General features: G+C 41.5%; 1 protein-coding gene across 8 annotated transcripts in view; it reads right to left on the bottom strand.

Moving 5' to 3' along the window:
• MTMR3 (myotubularin related protein 3) overlaps positions 1–24283 on the bottom strand; it is a 152631-nt gene that overhangs the window by 113801 nt on the left and 14547 nt on the right. For all 8 annotated transcript variants that reach the window (XM_025193371.1, XM_025193376.1, XM_025193390.1 and 5 more), the window contains exons 3-5: positions 15771–15849; positions 6581–6670; positions 320–436 (exon numbers count right to left, since the gene is read on the bottom strand). In XM_025193371.1, the coding sequence (XP_025049156.1) occupies positions 320–436; positions 6581–6670; positions 15771–15773 (210 nt within the window). In that variant the 5' untranslated portion in view covers positions 15774–15849. The remainder of the gene's footprint in view (positions 1–319; positions 437–6580; positions 6671–15770; positions 15850–24283) is intronic.

The raw sequence follows: 24283 nt of genomic DNA, 5'->3' as shown, positions 1-24283 counted from the left end.
GAATGGCCTGGTGGGCTACATCCAGCCCGCGGGCCGCATTTTGCCCACCCCTGCTCTAACATATCTGTAAGTAATTATGATTTCCAAAACACAGTTTTATTGGTGGCAACAAAAACTGTTGCTCAGCACAACAGAAGATCAAGCTTCTTATTCAGGTGCCTAAGTATAGAGAGAGACCTCCCAACACCCATGCTCTTTTTACCCCTTCCATTATCAAGTACCCTGAACAGCAGATTCACAATATACTTCATCCTGAATTCTTGCATCTGAATCCAGTTTTGAATGTCTGTACCTTAGCAATAGCACGAATGACACTTACATTCACAACAGACTCCTTGAACTTGATGTGAAGTCTGTAATTAGAAAGTGCAATGATGGCATCTTCTGCTCGTCCCACGTACTCTGTGCTCTCACCATGAAGCTCAATGAAGGGGACCTTCAAAATGGAAGGAAAAACCTTTTAGAAATCATGTGCCGAAGACATGCATGTCCTTGTATATGCCCACTCAAGCAGCTCAGGCAGATGCCCAAAAAGTGGCAGCTGATAGCAAGAATCATGGGTTAGTTTTTGTCCAGATATCCTCTGCACCCTTCCTAGCTTCTCACAATGTTTTCCTTTGCAACTGAAAACTTCTCTCCTTAGTTAACCCTACAGAGCCAACAGAGCTAAGAGATATATTTCATTTCTTTCTGAGCACCAACAAATAAATCGGTTTCGTTTCAGAAATACCTATATTAAGATATTCCAAAACTTAATGTGTAAGCATCTTGATCTAACGGCAATCCAATTTAGCATCCAAGGTCCTTTATACAGAGAGCTGGGAGAGGTATGTGCTTCTGAGGATGATTTAAAAAAATGTAGTCAATAGGAAGCACTAAATTCTGGGGTGTGTTTGCATGCCTGTCCCCTGTAATGAGTTTGGACACCTGACTCAGGCTGAGCATTAAGCACTTGTATTTATTTGAAATCTCTTATACCTCCTACTGTTCCTGGGAGCTGTCACTGTGGTGGTACCTTTTCCCACTAGTTTTGCAATTACAGTACAAGTAAGTAGGAGACAAAGGTTCTAGGTCAGTGGTTCTCAACCTTCTTAGACTCAAGGCACCCCTACCTAACTTTTGTGAATTGAGGCAGAAAGCAGGGTAGAAATGCACCTTACAGACTAACTAAATCAGAGATGTATACACTTTCATAAGCCAAAGCTCACTTCACCAGATGTTGTGAAAGGACATGCACAGAACAGTCTATCAAATGGAAAGAAAGAGTGATTTGAATACAAAAAACAGGGAAGGGGGGGAGGGAAAAAAGGGCTGGGAGAGGCAAACAAAGTAATAAACCCATAGAGATAAAGCAGTCACACAAATGCTAATACAAGATATTATCATGTCCTGTTACTCAGGTAATGGGCTAAGACTCGATAGTCTATATTAAGACATCCAGTTTATGGGTGATTTCTTGCTCTGCAATTTCACATTCACGTCAGTTTTTAAAGTTCCATAGTTTTAAGAGGACAGCTATGGAATGTCCAGGAAGGTTTAAGTGTTCTGCCCCAGGCTCTTGTGTGTTTTTGGACTTGATGCAAGATCAGTGTCCGCTCATTCTTTAACACTAATATACAAAGGGGCATTGTAAGCTGGTGATGGCATATATGACATCTGTAGAGACGGAAGTGAACAAAACTTGGATCGGTATTATTTGATCTAGTGGCAACATGGTCTGAACTGATGAGGGGGCACAGCTTGCATCTGAGTCCATTGCAAAGGCTACTGCCTCAGTAAGAATAGGATTTAGGCAGCCTGTTGCTTGAGATATGCTATTTTAGGTTGAGGACCTGTCTGTTAACCAAGACAGGTTTGTTCCCCATGTCTATCAAAGAGTCATCGTTTTCCAGGAGGGGGTGGAGGACAAACCTTTCCATAAAATATAGGGCAGCCACAAAGGTCCTTCAGTTCCTTCATTAAAATAGCATCTAGGTCATATAGAACCCCCAGAAGCAAAGAAGGATAGCAGGCCATGAAATACACGTGGAAAACACAAAGGCACTGTCCCAGACTTAATCTTTATTTATCAAGAGATTATCCACGTGTATACTACTCATGACTCACAACCAAAGATCTCATGACCTGCTGGTGGGTGCCGCGAGTCTAGTGAAACAATTATTAAAAAACAGCCCTGCAAAAGCAAGTGCTGGATCTGAAGCAGACTGCCGAAGAATAGTAGTACTTGACGAAGGTGTTAAGTAAACTCAAATAGCTCTTCCATAAGTTTTGGAAAATGCAGAGGCTGCTTGAGCTGATAGACTGAGTCCTGATCTATGTAGATGGACACAAATGAACTGTTGTATAGCTAGTTGTAATACAGGTTGAAAACAACTGAGATAGCCTTTATCCATACAAAGTCTGATCTTTCAACTTGTCAGAAAAGGCAGAACTCAGGAACATTCCTGCATTATCTCCTTCTGTTTAAAGAAGAACAAGGCTTGGCAAAACCTAATGTATGAAGTGTTACCTTCTTGCCTAATATGAAGGTAGGGAAAGAAAACTGGCAAGTAGTGACTCCATTTAGATTAATACTTTAGACATTAGGCAAGAACTCTGGGTGAGGTATTAACATTGTCCTGCCTTTACTGAATACTGTACTTGGTGGTCCTGTGCAGGATTTCCGTCTCCTATTTTTCTAGGTAAAGATATAGCCATAGAGGCAGCCTTCAGGCAGATAGTAGAAGGAACAGGCTGCTAAAGGAATGGCTTTAAGCACCCCAGAAAACAGTGCCTCTTGGGTCAGGTGGTTCTCTATTGCCCACATTGCTGTCCCATTTGCTACTCTGGCTGCCTTACTGTCCTATTGCTGGGTGACTAACCCTATGGATTCTCAGCCTTTGGATCTCTGACTGCTCACTCCCCTGTAGCAGAGGTTCCCAACCCCCAGGCCGTGGCCCAGTATTGGGCTGCTGGTCTGCAGAAGGGCTGGCTGCTGGACAGGAAATTGGGAAGTGACCGGCATACTGCGGACCAGCCGCCAACCCACAGCATGCCGATCACTTCTGGTTTGCAGTATGCTGGTCTGCAGTTTGCCAGTCCACAGTCACTTCCATCCACAGTCTAAAAAAAGGTTGGGAACCACTGCCTTGGAGCCAGAATATAATGAGCAATTTTCTTCCCTTTCCCGACCTCCCATGTGGATTTCCCTGCTCTGGCTTCCCCCTTAAAGTAACGAGAGCCCTGGCTCCCTATTACAGTGCCAAAAAAGTGTCAGAGCTAGAAGCTACTAGGAGAGTACTACATGCTTAAGGACAAGGTACTTCAGTACTGGGAGACTGGAATCTGATGCATCAGCACCAGTTAGAAGGTAAATAACTTAAGTGGCACCAAAATGGCTCTGTGACCCTTCAGTACCGAGTCATCAAGGGGACCCAATACGGATTTGGAACTGCCTCCTAATTTAAATTTATTTGGTGCTGAGCCAAAGTCTGAATCACCATCCCACTGAGAGAGATGTTTCTTCCTTCCCCTCTTTGAACACTTGAATGGCGTGCACACAGCTGCACAATTTGTGATTCAGCTCTGGTCACCCAAATATGCCAATTGAGCACATAAGGTTGAATCCGCATTTCCTACTTTTTAGCAAAGTGCTGTAACCACCAGGTTGCAAACTAGTGTCACCAATCACTACCGAGGTATGTTCAGTAGGCACATACACATCTGTACACCCATAAATGAATCACAAACTGTACCCATGTGCCAAAAACTGCAATTATCCCACTGCTTCCATGTTATTTAGGTACACAGGGAAGGGCATCTATACACGAGCAGCGAGTCAGAACAGACTCAGTTAATCAAGTCTGCTGGAGTGTGGTAATTACCACGCTCCAGCAGCCTCCTGAAACTTGTGTATCAGCAACCCCGTGCTTAAAAACGGTGGCAGACGCGCTTTATCTAAAACTCATGTGCAGCTTTAGAGCATCCCTGCCACCATTTTTAAGCATGGGGATGCAGATACACGAGACACTCCAGGCGCTTTAATTCAAGCGGCTCTCAGAGCTGCTCTAATTAAAGTGCCCCCTCTCCCCCGCTCATGAAGCATGTGTATAAACAACCAAAAAAGGGAAACAGGATTTAGCCCTAACTGTTCTTGAGCCCACAATTATCCTGCAATAAGTGAAAGCTAAAGTGTGGCAGTTTATGCCTGAAAGAAACATAATGACGTTGCCCCACTTTTGTTTTAATTTACCACAGGGAAATTGCAGGCACATGAACAGTTATTACATGTCAGCTCTTCTGTTGTAATCTCCACCTACTGTTAAGCCTTTCAATTTAACCATTTTTCCGTAACCCAAGAGGAAAAGTTTGAGGCAAATTCTCACATCTTTTTGTGCCCTTTTGGAAGAGCAACAGCATAAAGAATACTTGAATAGCACATGATCTTCACTACAGCAGAAGAAGTACTTAGACTGTCTGCCACTAAAGGAAAGAACAACCTCACAAGAGGGTCAAAATTTGAATCCAAGACTTCAAACTCACCATGTCCAAGGAGTTCTAGTGCCTTCTGGATTCCAAATGTTTTCCTTTCTACCTTTTTCTCTCCCTTCTTCCCCACCTTTTTCTTTGTTAATGGGCCAATTAGCTATATATATCAAACCACACTAACTAGAATTAGGACTCTAACTCAAGAGAAAACAAATCACATAGTACAAAAAGATGCTGACACCGCTGATGGATGGCAAGAAAGAAATTAAGTGCATTTGCAACCAGCCTAGCCTTTATATCTTCAGTTCTGGAGATCACCCAGGGCACAAGCCCACCCCCAACAGACACTGCTGTCCAAAAAGGTTTGATCATGTGTGTAGGGGGTGCTTGTGCATCCAAAATGAAATGCATGTAAATAGGAACCAATAATTAAAAACAGCTAAACCCAAAATATCAAGATTTGACAGAAGTCAGTGAATTATGGGCAGTAAGCATAAGGGAATTTACAAATATCTAACTGCAAGACAGCAAACTCCTCAAAACCACCAAAAAACCCTACTGTATTATTACTAAGAAGTGGAAATATCACATGTGTAAAAACATCTACAAATTATGTGAGTTGAGAGCTTCTTTCAGTTCTTCAACTGCTAAATTTTCATTTGCAATGTTGAGTTTCTATGTTTACCTAATCTGGACTTTGAACTGCCTCCTTGTTTATATCAATTTGGTATAAGCATGAAAACGTGTGCTGCTCCTCTTTTACCTCGTACTGGGGAAAATTACACCTATGAATTTATCACCAACAAAAAGTTACACTGGTTTAACTGAAGATGTCAAATAAAACTGACTGAGGTTACGTTAGAAAGCCCGGTTTATATGAATTAGAAATAGACCAAGTTAAACTCAAATAAACAACTTTTCAACTGGAGCAGATGTGTCTACTTAGAACAGGGGTGGGCAAAATGCAGCCTGGGGGCCAGATGCAGCCCACCAGACCATTCTATTTGGCCCGCGGGGCCCCTACAAAACTTAGAAAATTAATATTAATTTGCCCTGGGCTGCCTGTCATGCAGCCCGCAATGGCTTGCCAAAACTCAGTAAGCGGCCCTCTACCCAAAATAATTGCCCGCCCCGACCTAGAGTTTGATACCAGTTTAATTGATCACGTTAAAAAGTCAGTTGCAGAAAATCGCGTTGACACTTTGAAATAATTTTGAAACAAAAATAGATAAATTTTATACATTGTAAGACAAGTGCCAAAAAATTATTTTAGATTTTTCACATAGGTACTGCTAATTAAGGAATAAAATATTTGCTACATTTGGGTGGAGGAGGGGAAATAAAAAATTTCTACAGGACTGAAAAGTCTCATGAGTGTGCTAAATGAGTATCCCCTGTGATTTCCAGATAGTCAAAGGTATCCTATATGATTACTTCAAAAGGAAGTTTTTATTTTCTTAAACCATTATTTCCACTATCAGTACACAGAATTTCCAATTAAACTTCCGTGTCAGAGTTGGAATCATACAACTGATCTACTGTGGGTACATCTACACAAGATGCTTTACTGCATGCTATATTAATCTAATGCACAGTAAAGTGTCACTGTCTACACACGCACAACAATTATTGTGCAGTAGATTAGTCTAATGCACCATATTCTAGTATCTGTAGATACTGGTACTAGAAATCAGCATGTTAAACTAATGACCAAAGTGCACATGAAGACGCTGACTGTGAGCAAACTGATCTTGGTCAGCCTTAGCAGCAGGGGGCAGGGACAGCTATCTTGGCTCTGTGGGACACCGTCTGCCAGCCATGTGGAAACCAGGACCAGCCCTTATGCCCCTGCAAGCCAGATGTTAACACGCAGGGGAGCCTGGAGCTCCCCCTAGCTGCTGCATGGGGGCTGAGCAGGGCAGGAGCAGCTCTAGACTGAACTGCTCCCATCAGGAGCAAATTTGCTCCTAACAGACATGTTCATATGCATGCGGGGGTGCAATTTAATGCGCCTGAATTTTCAGTGCAGAAAATTCAGGTCCATTAACTGCACATTGTAGATGCACCCTCTATGCTGTAACCTTAATCAGGCAAAGAATGGTCCAGTCATTACCTGCAGGTTCTCATCCTCACGGATCAGCTGTTTTCTGGGAAAGATTTGATTAGCCTGGATGCATTCAAGGCTGTGCTGAGTTTCTTCATCCTAAGAAACAAAACCCTACAATTAATTTCAACATTGTTATTTATCCACAGAAGAAATCTTTGTTGACTTTTTGAAGATATGTTTCCAGTGACCAATGAAGGCTCGAGCATGATGAATTATTAGAAGAATGTAGTTACCAATGGATAACTGAAATGATGTAATAACTGCTTTTTTACATACTTAGCAGAACAAAATTCTTAAACAGAGATTGTGGACCTCCTTTTTTGTTAATTGCTAAAAGATGAAGCAAAGTATATCTTTTTAATTTTAAATGAAAACATAGGAATTGAACTCAATCTTGATGCCGGGGGCTGGGGTGGTGCAGGTGCTAAAGCATATAGTTGACAGCCCAGAGCTTGCAAGTTTGAGGCCACAACAGAAGTGCTCATGGTGGAGTCCGTCAGATTCACTGAATCTGTGAATTCTGCTAAATAACTTGTTACAAGGACACAAAAAAGAAAAATAAGTTTTTGTGCTGAACAAATCTGTATTACTCTTCCATAATCCTGTAGTGTGTTATCAAATAGTATTAAAGATTAACTTCAATTACTTCTGCAATAAATCTCTTATAATTAATCTCAATTTAGATGGAAGAATGATGCCTTAAATTCTATGCCATCCTAATGTCAGAGGACAAGAATGGAATTATGCAGAATATTATCAGAAAATTAAAATACAAATTGGTCAAAGATGCATATAAAGTTAGGTGCAACCATCCTTTCAGGTCAGCTGGCAGTCTGAAGAGAGATATCTATCAGGTAATGAGAAGAGAATCTTAATATTACATTCTTTGAACATTTCAGATAATTGTTTCTAGAGGAAAAACACTTGTTTACACAAATAACCTGATTACACTGTGTTTATCGGTTTTATTAGCACTGCTGCCAGTGCCTGAAGCAGACCACCAAGAAGAGGATAGTCAGGCCACCATCCAACAGGGACCTGGAAGGCAAGTTTGGGTGAGACAGTGGGCACTTTGCCTTGCTGTGCAGCCAAGCCTGCAACACCCCACGGTGCCTCCAGAAGAACATTAGCTGCTGCTAGACGGGGGGTCAGCAGGAGCTGAGGACAGGAGGAGCTGGGAGTCAGCAGGAGCTTTGAGGCGCAGCAGGAGCTGGGGGTCTTGCTGCTCCTAGCCCCAACTGTCAGACAGATCAGTCATCTGTTGCATCACAACCTGCCTGGAAAGGTTCCTGAAGGATGCCATGCAGGCCAAGTACATCAGTAACCTGAAGGTAAAAACTGACCAGGGCCAAGTCTTTGAGGTCACTTTGAAGTGGGACCCCATCAACCACTCCATGCTTCTCAGGAACTTTATGCACTTCACAGACTGGTGTTTTATTCATCAGGCCCAACTCAACTGCCTCCCACTCAAATGGCACCATTCGCTATGGCCACCCAGAGAAGAGGTGCCAGAGGCCCAGCTATGAGAGTGAGATCCCTGCCGTATGTCCTATGCGGCTGCAAGCTCTATGCGAGAGTGGCAAATGCATCACAACACCATACAGGACCAATTGGTGAAGGCCATCACAGCATCGATCAGGAGGTTAGCTATGAACCATGCTGTCCCAGGCTAAGACAATTAGCAGTACCCAAACGTTGTTGTAATAGATGAGGACAACAAAAGGATCCTAATAATTGACATGACACAACATGGGCCAGTATGAAGATACCCACCCAGGACCACCCACCAGAAGCGATAGCAAGGGGATGGACTGAACACCCCACATGCCCCATAGACCTACAAAGACCATTAATGCCTTTGAATATTACTGACCCCAGCAATTGTACACTGCATGCTAAAACCATTGTCTAAGAATATCTTATCACCCTACAACTTTGTATCAATCTGGTTGCCATGCACAGCATCTTACCTCTCTTCCTATCATAGCATAGCACTGGCGCTACTTAACCCCTTTACCCTGGGGGGAACATGGCTAACCGCATGTTTTAGATTATGTCAACTATGCTTAGTTGATACACTTCAACTATGTACTCATGTAGGTACCAGAGATGTGGGTTTTCAGGAAAAAATTGAATTGGAAAAATTTCCAATGCCCTAAATAGAGCATGATCTGATTTAGCATGTTTATTTGACTTACATTTAGTAAACATAACTAAAAATTTACCCCCATGTTAATTTTATGACCCAAAAGCCACAAGTATTTGAACTGAAATATTTGTTTATGAAAAAAATTAAATACAGCACACTTAATGTGGCTTAAATGTTATATTCAAACAAATTCAAAGCTTTATGTGGAAAGAAATTATTTTTATTGGAATATTTGTAAAAATGTAAAGACAATACACAATAGCACGTACTTCCCTTACGTTGTTTGTTTAAATTTAAGGAAAAAAACTGAAGGCACTGAAAACTGTTGACACACTAGTGTTAACACACCCAAAGAACTGTGCATAATGTGCCGTGGTTGTCCACTCATCATCTTCAACAGTTTAACTCTCTTCCACTGAGGTCACTGCGGCACCTCCAGTTTCACTGTCACTATCTGTAGAATCACCTGCACTACTTGTTAGTCCCATTTCAGAATCAGATTGAGGCAAATCTGATTCAGAACTACTTGAACCACATTCTCTTTCGCTAAAGGATGGTTTTACCAATGAGTCTATGGGCAAGGGCAATTTATCATCACACTGGATTTTCTTCACTAATGGTGCTTCTGACTGATCCAGAAGCAAGAGATTTTGAGAAATAGAAACAAGCTTAGCGGTACGTTCATTTGTTATTCTATTCCTCTTTTTTTGTCTTGATTGGGCTGAAAGCCTTCCAGTTCCATTCACAAGAAGCTGCTCTTGGTGGAATGGTTGGGATCCTTAAAGCAATCCTGGACAACAGTTGGATGTTACAGTATCCCTTCCACCACGTGAGAGGAAACATTCTCTGCTGCATGCCAAATGATGTCTTTGCTCCAAAGTTTTTCTTTTGCGCAGTACTTGGCAATGTCTGTCATCACGGCTATTTCGTCAATGTTGGGGGCACTCTTAACTACTTCCATAATTGTATCGAGAGCAGTAGATAATTCATCTTCTGATAAATGTTGTCCTCTTTGTTGAGGATCCAAACGGTTTGCTGCCAGATGAACTGGATGAGAGCAAAACTCAGATAACTTATTTTACTACTACTACTTTTTTGGATAGAGGTGAAGAAGGCAGAAGCTCAATTAGATTTTCATTCAGTTGTCTGAATATCTCTGGAACATTTGAAAGGCTTGGTGCGTCTCCTTCAAGTTTCTTGATAGCCATTGAAACCAGTAGTAGCAAATTGAATGCTGCTTGAACTTGAACCCAGAACACATCATTGTTGAGAATCTGCTTCTGAATGTTCACAGGAATAATCTGGGATACTGTGCCATCCATTGAAGCACGCTGCAAAAAGTTTTCTGTGCGCAGCAAACTATGTAAACAGTTTGTAGCCGAGCCCCATCTAGTTTCTCCTGGCAATAAAAGTGCACTTTCCCTCCCTTGCTTCTCTTTCTGTTATTTCTTTAAAGTCTGATTAGCAACATGATGATTGCTGAATACCGTCACAATCACTTTGCAGTTTGCCAATATCGTCTTCATTGTATTCACACTTACTACGTCCACTGCCAGAAGATTCAACCAATGAGCAAGACAGCCAAATATTACTAAATGAGGATACTTTGCCTTTACTATTTGCCATGCAGGTTTCATGTCACTTGCATTACTATTACAAGGGCTTGTACCCTGGAGGGACCTGCACTTTCAATCTCTCCATTCAGTAATTTGGCTATGTATTCACCTCTATGATGAGAAGAATTTGGTAGCGATTGCTTTCAGGAATATTGGTTCAGGTGTTGCTTTCCTTGTAAATCAGTCCATCCATCTGACATCAGAGTCAGTGACTGTGTTTGACCAATCCTTTGAATAACCATTGTTTGAGCTCTGTCATACTGTCTAAGAGAGACTGTGATAAGCGATAACATGAGGCTAACTTACATGATGGGTGAATTAGTTTGTAATGTTCCTTCCAGTACTGATTTTCAGTTATGGAAAGAGGTGTACTACTTGCAAATGTAGCTCAAGCTAATGTCTCATCTACTGCTTCTTGATCTTCTTTTGACATTTTGTCCACAAAGCTTGATAAAATGCTTGACTATCTTGAGCAGTTACTCATGGTGGATTGCATATCTGGTGACAATGATCTTGAAAGCGAGGGTCCTGCTTCTTCTTCCCCCAGACCTGGCAGCTCTACATTTTCATTTTCCATGTTTTGCAAATCTGCTAGTTCACTTGAGCTACCAAGTTCCTGCAACAAAAGGGGGAAAAGATTTTTATTTAGCCTATTCTAGTTGGGCCTTATCCATCAGAAAGATGGATGGAAGGATGCTTCCCCCCATCCCTGCCAGAAAGGACACTGCTGCTCAACTTGCTGCTCAGTTGCCCTGGGACTGCAGAGCCAAAGGGAAGTATAGTTTGGCCTCTGCCATCAACTAGAGGACTAAGCTCACTCTGCTGGGTTGAAATAGTTAACTATTTACCTATTATGCAATTTAAAAAAAAAAAAAAAAAAGATTGTTAAGCCTAAACCATTCTGGGTGCTTAGTGTAAGCAGAAAAGCAGGATACAAATATTTTAAATAAATAAATAAATAGATAAACCAACAAACAAACAATAGTCCAGAGTTACATTAACGACTTTTAAAATTATAATGTTTTAAAACAATACAGATGCTAGTCTGTAGTGTGTGTTGTTTAACATATTAATTTGTTTACTTACATAGGATTCCCGAAGTAGGTTCTTCTCAGATGATGTTGTGCCATCACTTGGTTGTATTAGCTTTCTGTATATGGCTTGTGCTCTTTCAGGACACTTTCTACATGTTATTAAATGCTTCTTCATTCTTGTTGCATTGTTAGCAAACTCCTGCCTGCAATGTTTACATCTACCAACTTTCTTCCTTCCTTCAGTGGCTTGAACTTCACTAGAATGATGCCACACACTAGTTTTGGGGGTTTTTTTGGTTTTTTGGTTTTTTTTCCAGATTAGGCATTATAATAACTACTTCAAAGCAAAAGCACTAGAACACTAACAGATTGCATGCAAACACTTCCAACTCTGCCAACTCAAGAAAAGAAATGAGACACTGCTCTGTGTGTTTGCTGGACTGAAAGTGAAACAAAAATTAATCATAGTTTTGGTTTTGCTTTCACTTGCAGTCTGACATGAAATAAGAATTTTAGCTTTGGTTTTGATTTAACCTGCACAGCCAATTAGGTGAATTCATAACTTGATTTTTTATTTGGATTATTATGTGAGTGTATTTACCCTCCTGTTTACAAATCAATAAAACGTACTCTCTCTCACACTTCCTAGGGATAATCACCTGAAAAACATTAATTACTACTTCGAAACTGCCAAGATTCCCTAATATTGTATTGGCATCCATTCATTGTTACCAATGAATTTTATGAAACAATGAATTTTTAGAAATGGAAAATTTCCCATGCAAAATAAAGCAATGGAAAATTTTCAGGAAAGTTTTCAGCCCCACATCTTTGGTAGCTAGCATGCATAGGGTCCTGTATTCCCTTGCCACTCTACAAAGCCATGTAAATAGCCACAAATGTTAACATTTTTAACAAAGTTTTAAATCTATTCTTAAAAAAAAACAAGTTGAAAGATGTACAAGTTTCCCTCAACTTATTGCAGATTCTGTATATGCGAATTCACTCTTATGCGATGAGCATTTTTAGACCCATAATTCGTTATATGGAAGGTAAATTCACTCTTATGCGATCGGCATAGCTCCGCCCCGCACCCAAACGGGTAAGTCTGTGGAGGGAGGGGAAAGGGCCTTGGGCCCGGGACCCCACTCACCCCAGCCCCTGCTGTAGCAGCCCAGGGTGCCAGCTGTGGAGGGAGCCGTAAGTGGATGCGGTGGAGGGAGGGGGGCACTTCTTGCTGCTCTGTGCCCCCTGGGAGGGCTGGGGGACAGTGCCGGGCTCTTCCCAGGGGGCACGAACCCTCAGATCTCTGTGGGATGACAGCAGGCTGCTGCTGGAGGCTGGGGCCAGTGGCGGCACCGGACTGTTCCTGGAGCTTGGTGCAACCCGCCCCGCACCCACTGACGGTTCCCTCCACAGCTGGTGCCAGTTGCTCCCAGGGCTGCTATAGGCTAGGGTGAGTGCGGACAAGCTGCACCACACCCCGTGCTGCCCAGGGCTCCACTTGTTCCCACTCACCCCAACCCATGCTGCAGCAACCCCAGGAGCAGCTGACACCAGCTGCCTGCACCAGTGCACAGCGCAGCCCAGAAGCTGGGCTGAGTAGGGACAAGTGGAGCCCAGGCGTTGGGGGACAGGCGGAAAACGGCGCAGCCCAATGGCTGGAGGCAGCTGGCACCAGCCACTCCCAGGGCACCTCAGCCCCTGCTGCAGCAGCATGCTGCTCTGTTCCCTCTGCTTTGCTCCCTTGTGCAGGCCCAGGAGTGGCACCCCCCCCTCCACCCCTTCCCTAGTCCCAGCCTCACTCCCTCTCTCACTGCGTGAACCTATCCCTATTTGTTACATTGTAAAGTGGGTTCGCTTTATGCGCCATTCTCCAGAAATGCATTTACTGCACAAATCAAGGGAAACCTATAGTAGCAAAAGGACTACTGCCAAAAACAGGGCTCAATCTTACAGTGTAGACAAGTCTTGAATCATATTTTAACTAAGTCTTCTGGAGGGACACATTTAAGCCCTGTTTGTTCCTGGTTGCTATTGCTGGCATTCTCAAGGCAATGTTTCTGCAGTGCCCAACCACTCAAAAAATAAGTTACAGTACAATATTAGTAGCCATAGGTATAGCAAGTGGAGGAGAAAGGAGAATTTTCCTGGTTCTTCCCCATGTCACACAATTGATGCAGATAACATTTATTTAATTTGAATACTGTGCAGAGCTCTAGAAATATTTCCCATCGTCCCCCAAGAAAAATGTGTTGTGGATACCCTAATCACAAACATAAACATCCAACTAAAAGTTTACATATGTGAAGCAGGGAACCTCCCATCTTCTCCTCTCATTTGGGTTGCATCAAAACAATATCAAAGAACATTCAAAGAACATATTTCAACGAAGTTCATCCCTCTCCACTGTGACCTTGCCAAACAAATGGCACTCTTTTACAACATTCTCATTAGTAAATCCCAAAAGGATCTTGCAAAGGAAAGCAGTTATCACTAACTCCAGTTCCCACCCCCCAAAAAATGCAGGGTATGTGGCATCTTAGAGACTTAACTGGTTTAGAGAAGCATACGTTTTTTCTGTGCAACAGCCTACTTCGTTGACTATGAAAGCTTATGCCACTCTCAACAAGTTAGCTTCTAAAATGCCACTCCATTCCGTCTTCTGCCTGACTTCAGACTAACAGCTAACCAACTCTGTTAATCCCAAAGATAAATTCTACTATATTTTTATGTGTCTAGATTGCACTCATAGCCACAAAACTGTAATGCTGGCCATAGTTTGGATTGTATGTACACCTGCATAACTACATTCACCCTGTGATTGCCTTCTGAACACACACAGAAGGCTGTGCAGTGGCACTGGCTATGTAGGTTTCAGGACAGAGCAGAAATGCCCAGACCCATGCATAACAACAGGTAAGTCCTGAAACTTTTGTAATGAACAAAACGCAAGAGAGAAGAGATTTTGCCCACTTTTCAGCCCTAAAAACTTTTAGTTAAAGCACTTGCCCAGGAAGCAAAAATTTCAGGCTCTAGGCCTGCCTTTACCCATAGGAAGATTGAAACTTCATTTGCCACTTCTTGGCAAAGTGTTTATAATAGAAGGCCATGAGCTAGTCATTGCCTACATCATCCTCTTGCTCTCATCTTGAAAAGGGACAACTAGGCAGCCAGGAGGGGAACATGTATGTCGCCATGAAGGGGACAGCAAGCTGGAGAGAGAGATTTAGTGAGAGGAGATGCTTCCCTGGGGAAAAGGGGTTTCTGGCTCCTGGTCCTAGGGGTTTTCCTGCATCTCATATTTAATATTCATTGGAAGGGAAAAAAGTGTGATAATATCTGCCCACTGGGCAGTACAAGAACACAAGGAAGCCTCACTTCCAGAGCAGTTCCCCACTTACTGAGCCACAAGGGAAAGCTCCCTATAAATTGTTCTACTTGTGGCCCAACATATCTTCCCATCTTGGCTGCCAAGTGAATTAGCTTCAATAGAACGGATGGAGGGTTCTGTTAGTCCAGCTTAGGCTGGTGGTAAGGGCACCCTGCTGGGTAGTAAATGTGGGCTCAAGCCTCCTGTGGCTGAAAGGGGTCTAGAATCTGGGTTCCCGACTCTCTGGGCAAGTGCCTATTCAGCTAAAAGGCAGGTGGATGGGTACTTTTCCTCAAGTGTCAAACCATCCTCCTCCATGGACCTGTCATGTTCTCAGGTAGAATAAGACTGTATCCAATTGTAAGTGGTCACAACAGATCCCTTCTGAACGAGCTCAGAAGAACAAGTCTAATTGCTCAGGTAGGAGCAAGATCTTAGCTACCAAAAAGTGGAGTTGGATTTGGGCCCATAAGTCTAACTTCAACTGCTTATACTAAAGTTCAGGTAGATGGTACGGCATGGTGACACCTGAGAGACCAACTGGTTTGGACAGGCATCAGCTTTTGGACAACAGCCTACTTCATCAGATGCTATAAATGGATTACAGATTTAAAAGGAGGCTACACTAGCTACAGACTCAGGCACTACATCTGAGACCAGAAGCACTGAAGAACTCAAGCTGCAGTTAGTCCTCTACCACCTAATACATTCTGGGTTTGGTAGAGAAAGCAGGGAGCATGTGCACACTGAATGGGTACAGCTGGTAAAACCCACACTCTTAGAGTACAAAGTGCAGGCACACTCAGACTAGAATGCACATTTATACAAATACTTGAAGAAAAACCAAATATGTTATTAGCAGGTGTCTTCCTACAGAGCTGGTTAATAAGGGCATGAAAGAGAAAACAGCTCTGACCTTAGTGCTGAACTTGAACCCTGATATATTACAGCTAAGGATCAACTTTCTCATGCTTTAGCCTGCTTTGACCTGGTCAGTCCTGAAATAAAAGAAACATTTGCTTACCATGACAGGCCCACAGTAGGAGGAGAAATCCTCGCCTGCTCACAACACACCAAGGATCTTCTTTATGTAATATTAAAAGCTTAAAAACAAAATGACAAAGCATATGTAAGACAACTTCATTTTCTTTTCTTTAGGCAAACACGTTGTTTTAAATCCATGCTAATTTCCAATGATCAAGGATCTAGGTACAAGAAAACTCCAAGTAAATAGCACAATTGTGAACAGATGAAGTTAGTGCACACTAACTTGCCTCCAGGCACAGAAGCTCCATTATGAAATGTGTCTGGTGCCTTCAATTCATTCTGAATAATCAGTTTGGAGTGGACTGCTGAGAGAGTGCTAGTTTGATTGTAGCAATTAAACCAGTCTGTTTGTATTACTTAAATTAAAACATATCAGCTTTCCAGGCCACCCTGAAAGCTCCCCTGAGTCATCTAAAAGGCAGATTCATAGATTATAATGCCAGAAAAAAACCACTATATTTAGTTTGACTTTGTGTAAAACACAGACCATAAGATTTCCCCTGAAAGAGTTTTTTGTTTATACTACAACATACTTTTTAGAAAAACATATATATCTTAATTTTATATTCTAATGGTTAATTACCCTTGCTGTTAAAATGAGTTCCTACTTCCTGGTTTTGGTCTGAAGCTTCCAGCCACTGAGTTTTGTTATACCTATGTCTGTTAGACTGAAGAATCCTCAATTACCAAATTTCTGTTCCCTTAAAGATACTTATGTACTGTGATCCAGTCATGTATTAAAACTTTTTTGATAAGCCAGACTCAATTCTCAAATCATTCTTGTGGTTCTTCTCTGAACCCTCTTCCAATTTACCAGTTTCCATATTGAATTATGGGCATCAGAAATAGACACAGTATACTAACAGATTATCTTGTAAAATAAAAAGGATATTAGATCCCTCATTGCCTGTAATCATGATCATTCTCTATTGCTTCAAATCCTGCTTCTCTATGGTCAACAACAGGGGGTTTCTGAGCTGGGAGCTACCCATCATGAGGAAAATGAGATGGGGACAGAGTTTGAAAAGGAAAAAGAAGGAATATGAATACTGAGAGAGGATAGAGAGGCTGAAGATAGCAGCTGGGGGAAAAGGAGGTTTGAGCTGGAGATGCCAGTTATGAAAGGGATCTAAACTGGTTGTATTTACCACTCCACCACTCACTTGAGGCATTTATGCCACTATTATACATATAAAAGTATGTAGTTTGCTTAATCTAAATTATATGATCAATATAATCCAAATATCCTCAAATTAGAGACCAAAACTTGATCCAGTACAGAATCATTAATTATTATATAAATGAAACATTGTAATTAAAATACTATGGATCATTTATGTGCTGGCTCAAAAATTACAAAAAAACCCAAACATTGGAGGTCCACTGCTGACCAATTAATTAAAGTAGTGAAAATGAAGAGTTACTCTTTAAGCAGTGCTGTACAACATGTGGAAGGAAAAAACTGTTATTACAGGTGTGGTGGGCTCACTGCTTTTGTCTGGCAAGCCTGGCTTGGAGAAGGACACTTCAGATTGGTGGAACATTTCCACCAATCAGGTAACAGCTGGAAGGGGCTTGCCCTACCCCTGCTCAGAGGCAGGGGGATGCAAGGAGCCCCTGGACCTGGTTGAAGACTGAGCTTTGAGGTCCGGCAGACTTCAGGGGCGGAGCCTCCAGTGTAAATAAAATGCAGATGCAGCGAGGGACGGCAAGGAGAGAGGCGCTCTAGAGAAGACCATCATCTGAACCCTGCCTGAGCCTCGACGAAGTGTGGATCGGCGCATGGAGAGCCAGCCCTGGGAGCAGCTCGAGGCTGCTCAGGTCCCACATGGTTTGCTGGTCAGTATATGGAAAGCTGACCCTAGGAGCACCTCAAGGCTGCTGAAGTTAGTCCCGGCTCTAGGCCACATAACCAGAGCCCCGCAGTGTGGCTCAGCATTAAACTAAAAGAGCCCCAGTGCCCAGAGCAGGGCCCAGGAAGGGGAAAGACCCCTGGCATGAGGCTGGGGAACCGAAGCCAGTGAGGGCTCGGCTCCCATAGGAGCTCCCTGGGTACCCAATGTGGGGCACAGGGCCCAGAGGAAAGAACCCTCAACTTGAGGCCAACGGCTTCAGGAGGCTTGAAACGGTGTGGGGACCCAGAGGCCAGATCAACAGCCCCCAGAGGAAGGACCGTGAGTTATCGGGAACCTGGGTCCCACAGGGGAGGCACCCCTGGGCAAGGGATCCTGGGGGGGAGGAGGAAGGAGTGGGCATAGGGGGAGAAGACCCTATCCCAATTGAGGGACCAAGTGGTTGGAACCCAGATAGGGTGCGTCCAACATTTCGCATAGTTATGTTTCCTATTTGGTATCTATTGTTATTGTTGGTGTTATAAATAGTTGGGTGTATTAATTCTGTATAATGGGCTGTGTAAGGATGCCTTTATTAGCTAGCCCACTTGTGGTATAAACTTGCTGGATTGACTGTCCTGGGATCCACCCCTCTTCTGGGCCTGAGGCATGGGTACTTACCCGAATGCCCTCCCTAGGGCCGACTTCCTCCAGCTAACAGACCTTTATATGTATATTTGTATCTATATCTGTAATTATATCCATCTTACAGAGCTTTATATACATATGTATGTTGGTAACTCAATAAATTGTATATAGTTAAGAATTTTGGGCTTGGGTTAACTCTACAGAGGAAAGAGGGATCCATTCAAAATTCTGGGGTTCCTTGGGTGTACCTGGGTTACACAGGGTTTTTGGTTGTAGCTGTGGTGGTCTAAGGACACAGGTGGGCAAGGTTCTTTGGGTAGATGTGGTATCTTTTATTAGACCAACTGAGTAGTTGGAACAAAGTTCTTTGCAAGCTTTTAGGCACAAGTACCCTTCTTCAGGGATAGGGAGACTGCTGTTGTTCTGAGATCTCCGAGGAATGGAAAAAGCTAAGTGTGGCAGGAGGTCAGTGAGAATGTAAATAGGTAGAAATTAGGAAAACAATGGGTAGAGAAGGGAGGGGCGGTGGGATACAGGAGGAAAAAGTTATTACAGGGGGATTCAACTGAGTAAACATATGTTAGTGTCCAGTTATCATCAGTTACGATTATGATTATCATAAGGTTAGTATCATACAGTTAGTGTCCGATTATCATCATGTAACAACATATGTTACGTGTCTGGTTATAAAACACTGTTCTTTTCTAAAAATTCTGGACGATGACTTTTCTAACCTAAAAGGTACTGCATACACTACCAGGCAATTCTATTCTGGACCTCATTATGACAAAGTTATAATTCCTGACTCAATGGACTAGAAGCTGGTGTTTGCCTAGACTCCAGTGATCATGATCCGATTACATTCAATAAGGGCAGACTGAGGCTGATCCCAGCCAATAATATATATGATCAGCAGTCCCTCAATATGAGGATTACAGTCTTCCAGTACATAGGAAATCATTACTGAACCTATAGGTGACTGAGGAGGCCAATCTGAGATTCACATGGTTGACTGCAGAAGTGGCAAATAGTTCTGGGAGGAAGGAGTACATCATGATGATGTTGGGCAACAGCTCTCTCCCTTTGTTTTTCTCATCTATCTGTTTTCATGGTGCAAGAAAATTGCTTGAAAGGACTGATGCCCTGTACGATGATTCAGTCCTTGAGTCTCCCAGGTATTTCTTTTATGTTAATATTGCAGTTCTTAAGATTGGCCTCCAAAGTGTCCTTGAATCTCTTATGTTGACCAACTCTAGAACAGTAACCATCAGTGAGTTGGGTATATGAATTGTTTTGGGAGCCAGTTGTCAGGCATCCTTAATACATGCCCTGTCCAACAGAGTTGATGCCGTATAAACATAGCTTCAACGTTGGGTGTGTTTGCTTGAGCCAGAACACTGCCATTCAATCTTCTGCACTTCCAGGATTTTCCAAAGACACCGCTGATGATAAAGTTCCAAAGCTTTCAGGTGTTTCACTATGTCATATAGGCCTTAGGTCAATGAAAGCCATGTAAAGATTTCCGTGTTGCTCATGGCACGTCTCCTGCAGCTGTTTAGCAACAAAGATCATATCTACTATACCTCTGAGTGGTCTGGAACCATACTGGGACTGAGAAAGAATCTCCTTAGTTAGTGAAGTGAATCTAGGAAAATGCAAGGAAAAACCTTCCCAGCTATGGACAGGACAGCAATATCTTGATAGATTGGACTGCAGTAGTTATCTCATTTTCTGAATACGGGAATGATTCTGGCGTCTCTCAAGTTACTGGAAATCTGCATATTTCCAGATTTGTATAATAACAATATATAGTCAGTGACAGATCTTTTTTTCACTTTGCTGATGCATTTTAATTGGTATTCCATCAGGACTACATGCATCATCTGCTTAATGGTTTTCAAGGGCTCTTGATAAGTCCCAGCCAAACACACACACACACACACACACACACACACCCCCTTCAAAAAAAAACAAAACAAAACAAAAACTGATTTCCTCAATGCTTAGGATAATGACAAATAAAATTGAGCGGGAAGAAAAAAAAAAGAAAAAAAAATGTGTGAATGAAAACATGGAAGTCTTTAAAAACCCATTATTATAAAGCCAAACAGTCATGATTCTACAAATGAGAGAGATCCAGCACCAAAGCGAAGGCAACAATTAGAAATAAACAATATACAACAAATGGTAAAGAGAAGAAAAACCAAATAGCAACTGATATCAATTAGAAATTATAAAGTATGGATAATTGATAATGAAGCTAAAGACATTTAGGGAAAATCCAAAGCAGACAGATTAAATAAATTTGCATATGTTAGGAATAAAAGAATAAATAATGTTGGCAATGATGAACCCCCCCATTATTAATACAGTAATATTAATAATGATAGAAAAGAGGAAGAGGATGTTAATAAATAGTTTTGGTCTGTACCTTAAAAGAAGCAGGTGACACTTTCATATCACATTAGTAATTGTGATGAAGTACTTTTCATGATAAGAACCTGAGGAAGGGTGCTGCGATACCTGAAAGCTTGTTTTTGTCTGTACCAACCATACAGCTGGTCCAATAAAAAGTATCACCCTCAACAATCCTTGTCTCTTGCATATCTCCTGAACTATCACAGCAACACTATAACCGCTATGCTTCTAATTTATTAGTAACTAAAGACAGTTGTTCATAGATTCATGGAGTTTAAAGCATGAAGATACCATTATATTTTGTAGTCTGATTTCTGGCACATCATGGGCCATTAAATTTTCCCCAGATTTCCCTGTAAGTGAGCTGAGTAACTTCTGTTTGACCAAAGCATAATTGCTGCTTGCCTATAGCATATATTCCAAACAGGCATCCAGTATTGATTTGAATACATCAAGAGTTGGAAAAATCTACCACTTCTATTGGTAGACTTTACTCTGGGACTCAAGATAAAGTTGAAGTAGCTAAAACAACCAAAAATTCTATTGGCAGCAGGTGGTTCTACTGGTTACTAATGGACGGCTCCATAAAGAACGTATGGCTTACTTCTAATCTGAATATGCCTAACTCAAGTTTCTAGCCTTTGATTCTTGTTATGTCTTTTTTGGTTTGATTTCAGCTGCATTTGTTCTTGATCCAAAAGATGCAAAAAATATGCGCCTTAATCAAATCCAAAATACCGTTCATTTAAGTAATAACCTAGACTGCCTGACCATCTTTCATGTATAAATCCATCTGTCAAACAGAAGGCAATAACTAGTAATTAACTTTGTCCCATTCGCTTAAAGTCAAGAGAAGAGCAGCCAATGAAGTGTCCAGCACCTATAAAATAACTGTTAAGGCAAGACATGTAATGGTCAGATCCACGATGACCTAGAAGAATTATACCTGCTTTTAACAAGACCAGTATCAACCCAGAAGGTTTGGCAAGATCAAAAGAATAAACGCATTACCCCAAGAATGTGGGATTAGGAATGCACTAAATGAAAGTATTACTAAGTGGTCATCAGCAGCAACTTTGCAGGTTGCTGGAGAGCTGGATGCTGGCATTATTACTCTCTGCATGAAGGTTACCTTTCCATTACGATGATGACCAGCCCCAGAACCTACATCTAGAGTTAATGTGCTTAAGACCCTGCATTTTCAAACTAATCTGTCATGGGCATTTATATACTATTAAATACCAAACTTAAATTTTAAAATGAACCCTACCTACGTTAAAAAACTGCTGACGCAGATTCAGAAAATGTATTAAATTTCACATGCAACTTCAAAAAAAATAAACAACTAATGGAAAAGACAAGAGCTTCACTGCAAATAAAATATAAGGTATGCTGAATATCAAAGTATTCTGATGCATTAGCTCTAAAATCCTTGGTATTATCATATGGCAAAACCAGGGTGGTTTAAAAAAAAAAAACTACTCAGATTTTTTAAAAATTTAAATCTGATTTTAATTTTTTAAAATCATCAATAAAATATTAAATTTATCTCTTGTTTAAAAAATAAGTTACAATTAAATCTCATCAGAAAGATACTAAACCTAAACTTACAGTCTCATAAATACGAATTATTGGCTGTCACACACACACACTGACTTACCTACCAGTCAAACATGGGCATTCATTTCAGTTTTTCATCTCATGAAAATGGCTCTAGTCTGTCTGTCCAGCCTAACTACCAGCTCTTACTTCTTAAAAGTTCTGGGTTTTCAGTTTCTGTTTCTCAGCAGACTGAAGTCACAGGTGTAAAGACACAGGCTGGATAGGACTGTTGTTGTTCTGTGCTTATGTGGTGGTGGAGCTGGACCAAGCAAGGCAGAGGAGTTAGTTAAGACATTGTCTTAAAGACAGAGACACAATATAGGAAAGGACAGAGGCAGAGTAGAAAGGATGAGTGGAGTGGACTGGAAAGAAAAAGGGAAGACATCATTCAGTAGTACACACACCTTCCTATATTCCCCCAGTTTTGCCACAGAAAAACTGTCATGGCTTCTGGGCATAAGAGAGACCCTATCTGGAAATATTTTGAAGAAATTCCTTCCCTTGGTAAAAAAGGAAAAAGTGTGTCAAATGTAAGCAGTACAAGGAGATGCAGGGCCTAGCTGCAAGAATGAAACATCATAATGAAAGCTGTTTATTGGGAGAAAATGATGTGGATGAAGATGTGGATATGTCTGAAGAACAATGTGGATCAACTGGTTAGTAAATTAAATAATTCACTTTGCAATACATCATTCTTCAAGACTCTATGCCTTTTAGTATAAGTGTGATTTAACAAGTAAATTCCCAAGCTGTTTGCTATGTTGAATGTTGCTAGAAAAAAAGGTTTAGTTAGCTTAGCTAATCCTTATGGCTTGTTTAATTAGTTAACTAGGTTGAGAACCTATCACCCAAATTTGCGGAACAGAAAGCCACAGTAAGAGACATCTAGAGTTGCCAGTTGCTACTGGGTGTCATTTTCTTATTTTATAATACACGCCCCTTATTTTGGAACATCATGGCCGCAGACTATAATGGTGATGCCATAAATCTATTCCCTATTTTACTTCAGCATAACTCGGCTTTCCCAAGGGAACCCCATTCTATAGTTGTTTTCTCAAAAAACAGAAGTGCCAGTGAGTTTAAAGGGACTTACTCCAAAATTAAGTGCACTCTAAGTGCAGTCAGTCTAAGCTTTTTTGGTAATTTGGAAGCATCCTTGCTGGAAAAAAAAATGTAAATGATTAACTGAATAATACAGTGAAAAGAACTGCTGAAGAATGACTTCAAAAATCATGTTTGTTTCAAGATCCCATTTACGTGCAAGAGACTTTGACTGTCTATCTGCAACAACTAGAGTCATCCTTGGTACTTTTAGCAGCAGTGCTGCAACTAAATGTATTTCAGACAACAAAGCATCAGTAGCAAGCAAAAGATTTCAATCATCCAGTAAAACCATCACTATGGATGGGTTTGTAGTAAGGACCAGCAAATACCAACAAGGCATCATAGATGAAAAGATTGCTTGGTTCATTTATGCCACAAATTCTCCTTTCTGCGTTGTTAACAACAAACACTTCATTGACATGGCTGAGGCCTTACAACCAGGCTGCACTCCACCTGGTAGAGCAGACATTGGTGGAAGGTTGCTAGATACAGTATATGAGAAGGAACTTGAACAGTGTGCAAGAAATACAGAGGGGAAATTTGCCAGTTTAAGCCTTGATGGGTGGAGCAATGTACACAATGATCCAGTAATACGTGCCTGTGCGACAACAGAAGATGGGGTTGCATATCTTTCAGAAACAATAGATACTTTGGGAAATGCCCACACCACAGAATATTTTTAAAAAGTGGCAGTGGAAGCTGTAATAAACGGTGAACAAAAATTCAACCGTCACATGCGCAGTTTTGTCACAGACAATGCTGCAAATGTGGCAAAGATGAGAAGGTACTTAAAAGAAAAACAGAAGGATCCTCCCTTAATAACATGTGGCTGCAATGCCCATTTAATGCATCTTTTAGCCAAAGACTTAAGTACTTCCCAAGGAAT

Source organism: Alligator sinensis, unplaced genomic scaffold, assembly GCF_000455745.1.
Source record: "Alligator sinensis unplaced genomic scaffold, ASM45574v1 scaffold216_1, whole genome shotgun sequence".
NCBI lineage: Eukaryota > Metazoa > Chordata > Crocodylia > Alligatoridae > Alligator > Alligator sinensis.
The sequence above is the reverse complement of the archived record's forward strand: the minus strand, read 5'-3'. Positions and strand labels throughout refer to the sequence as shown.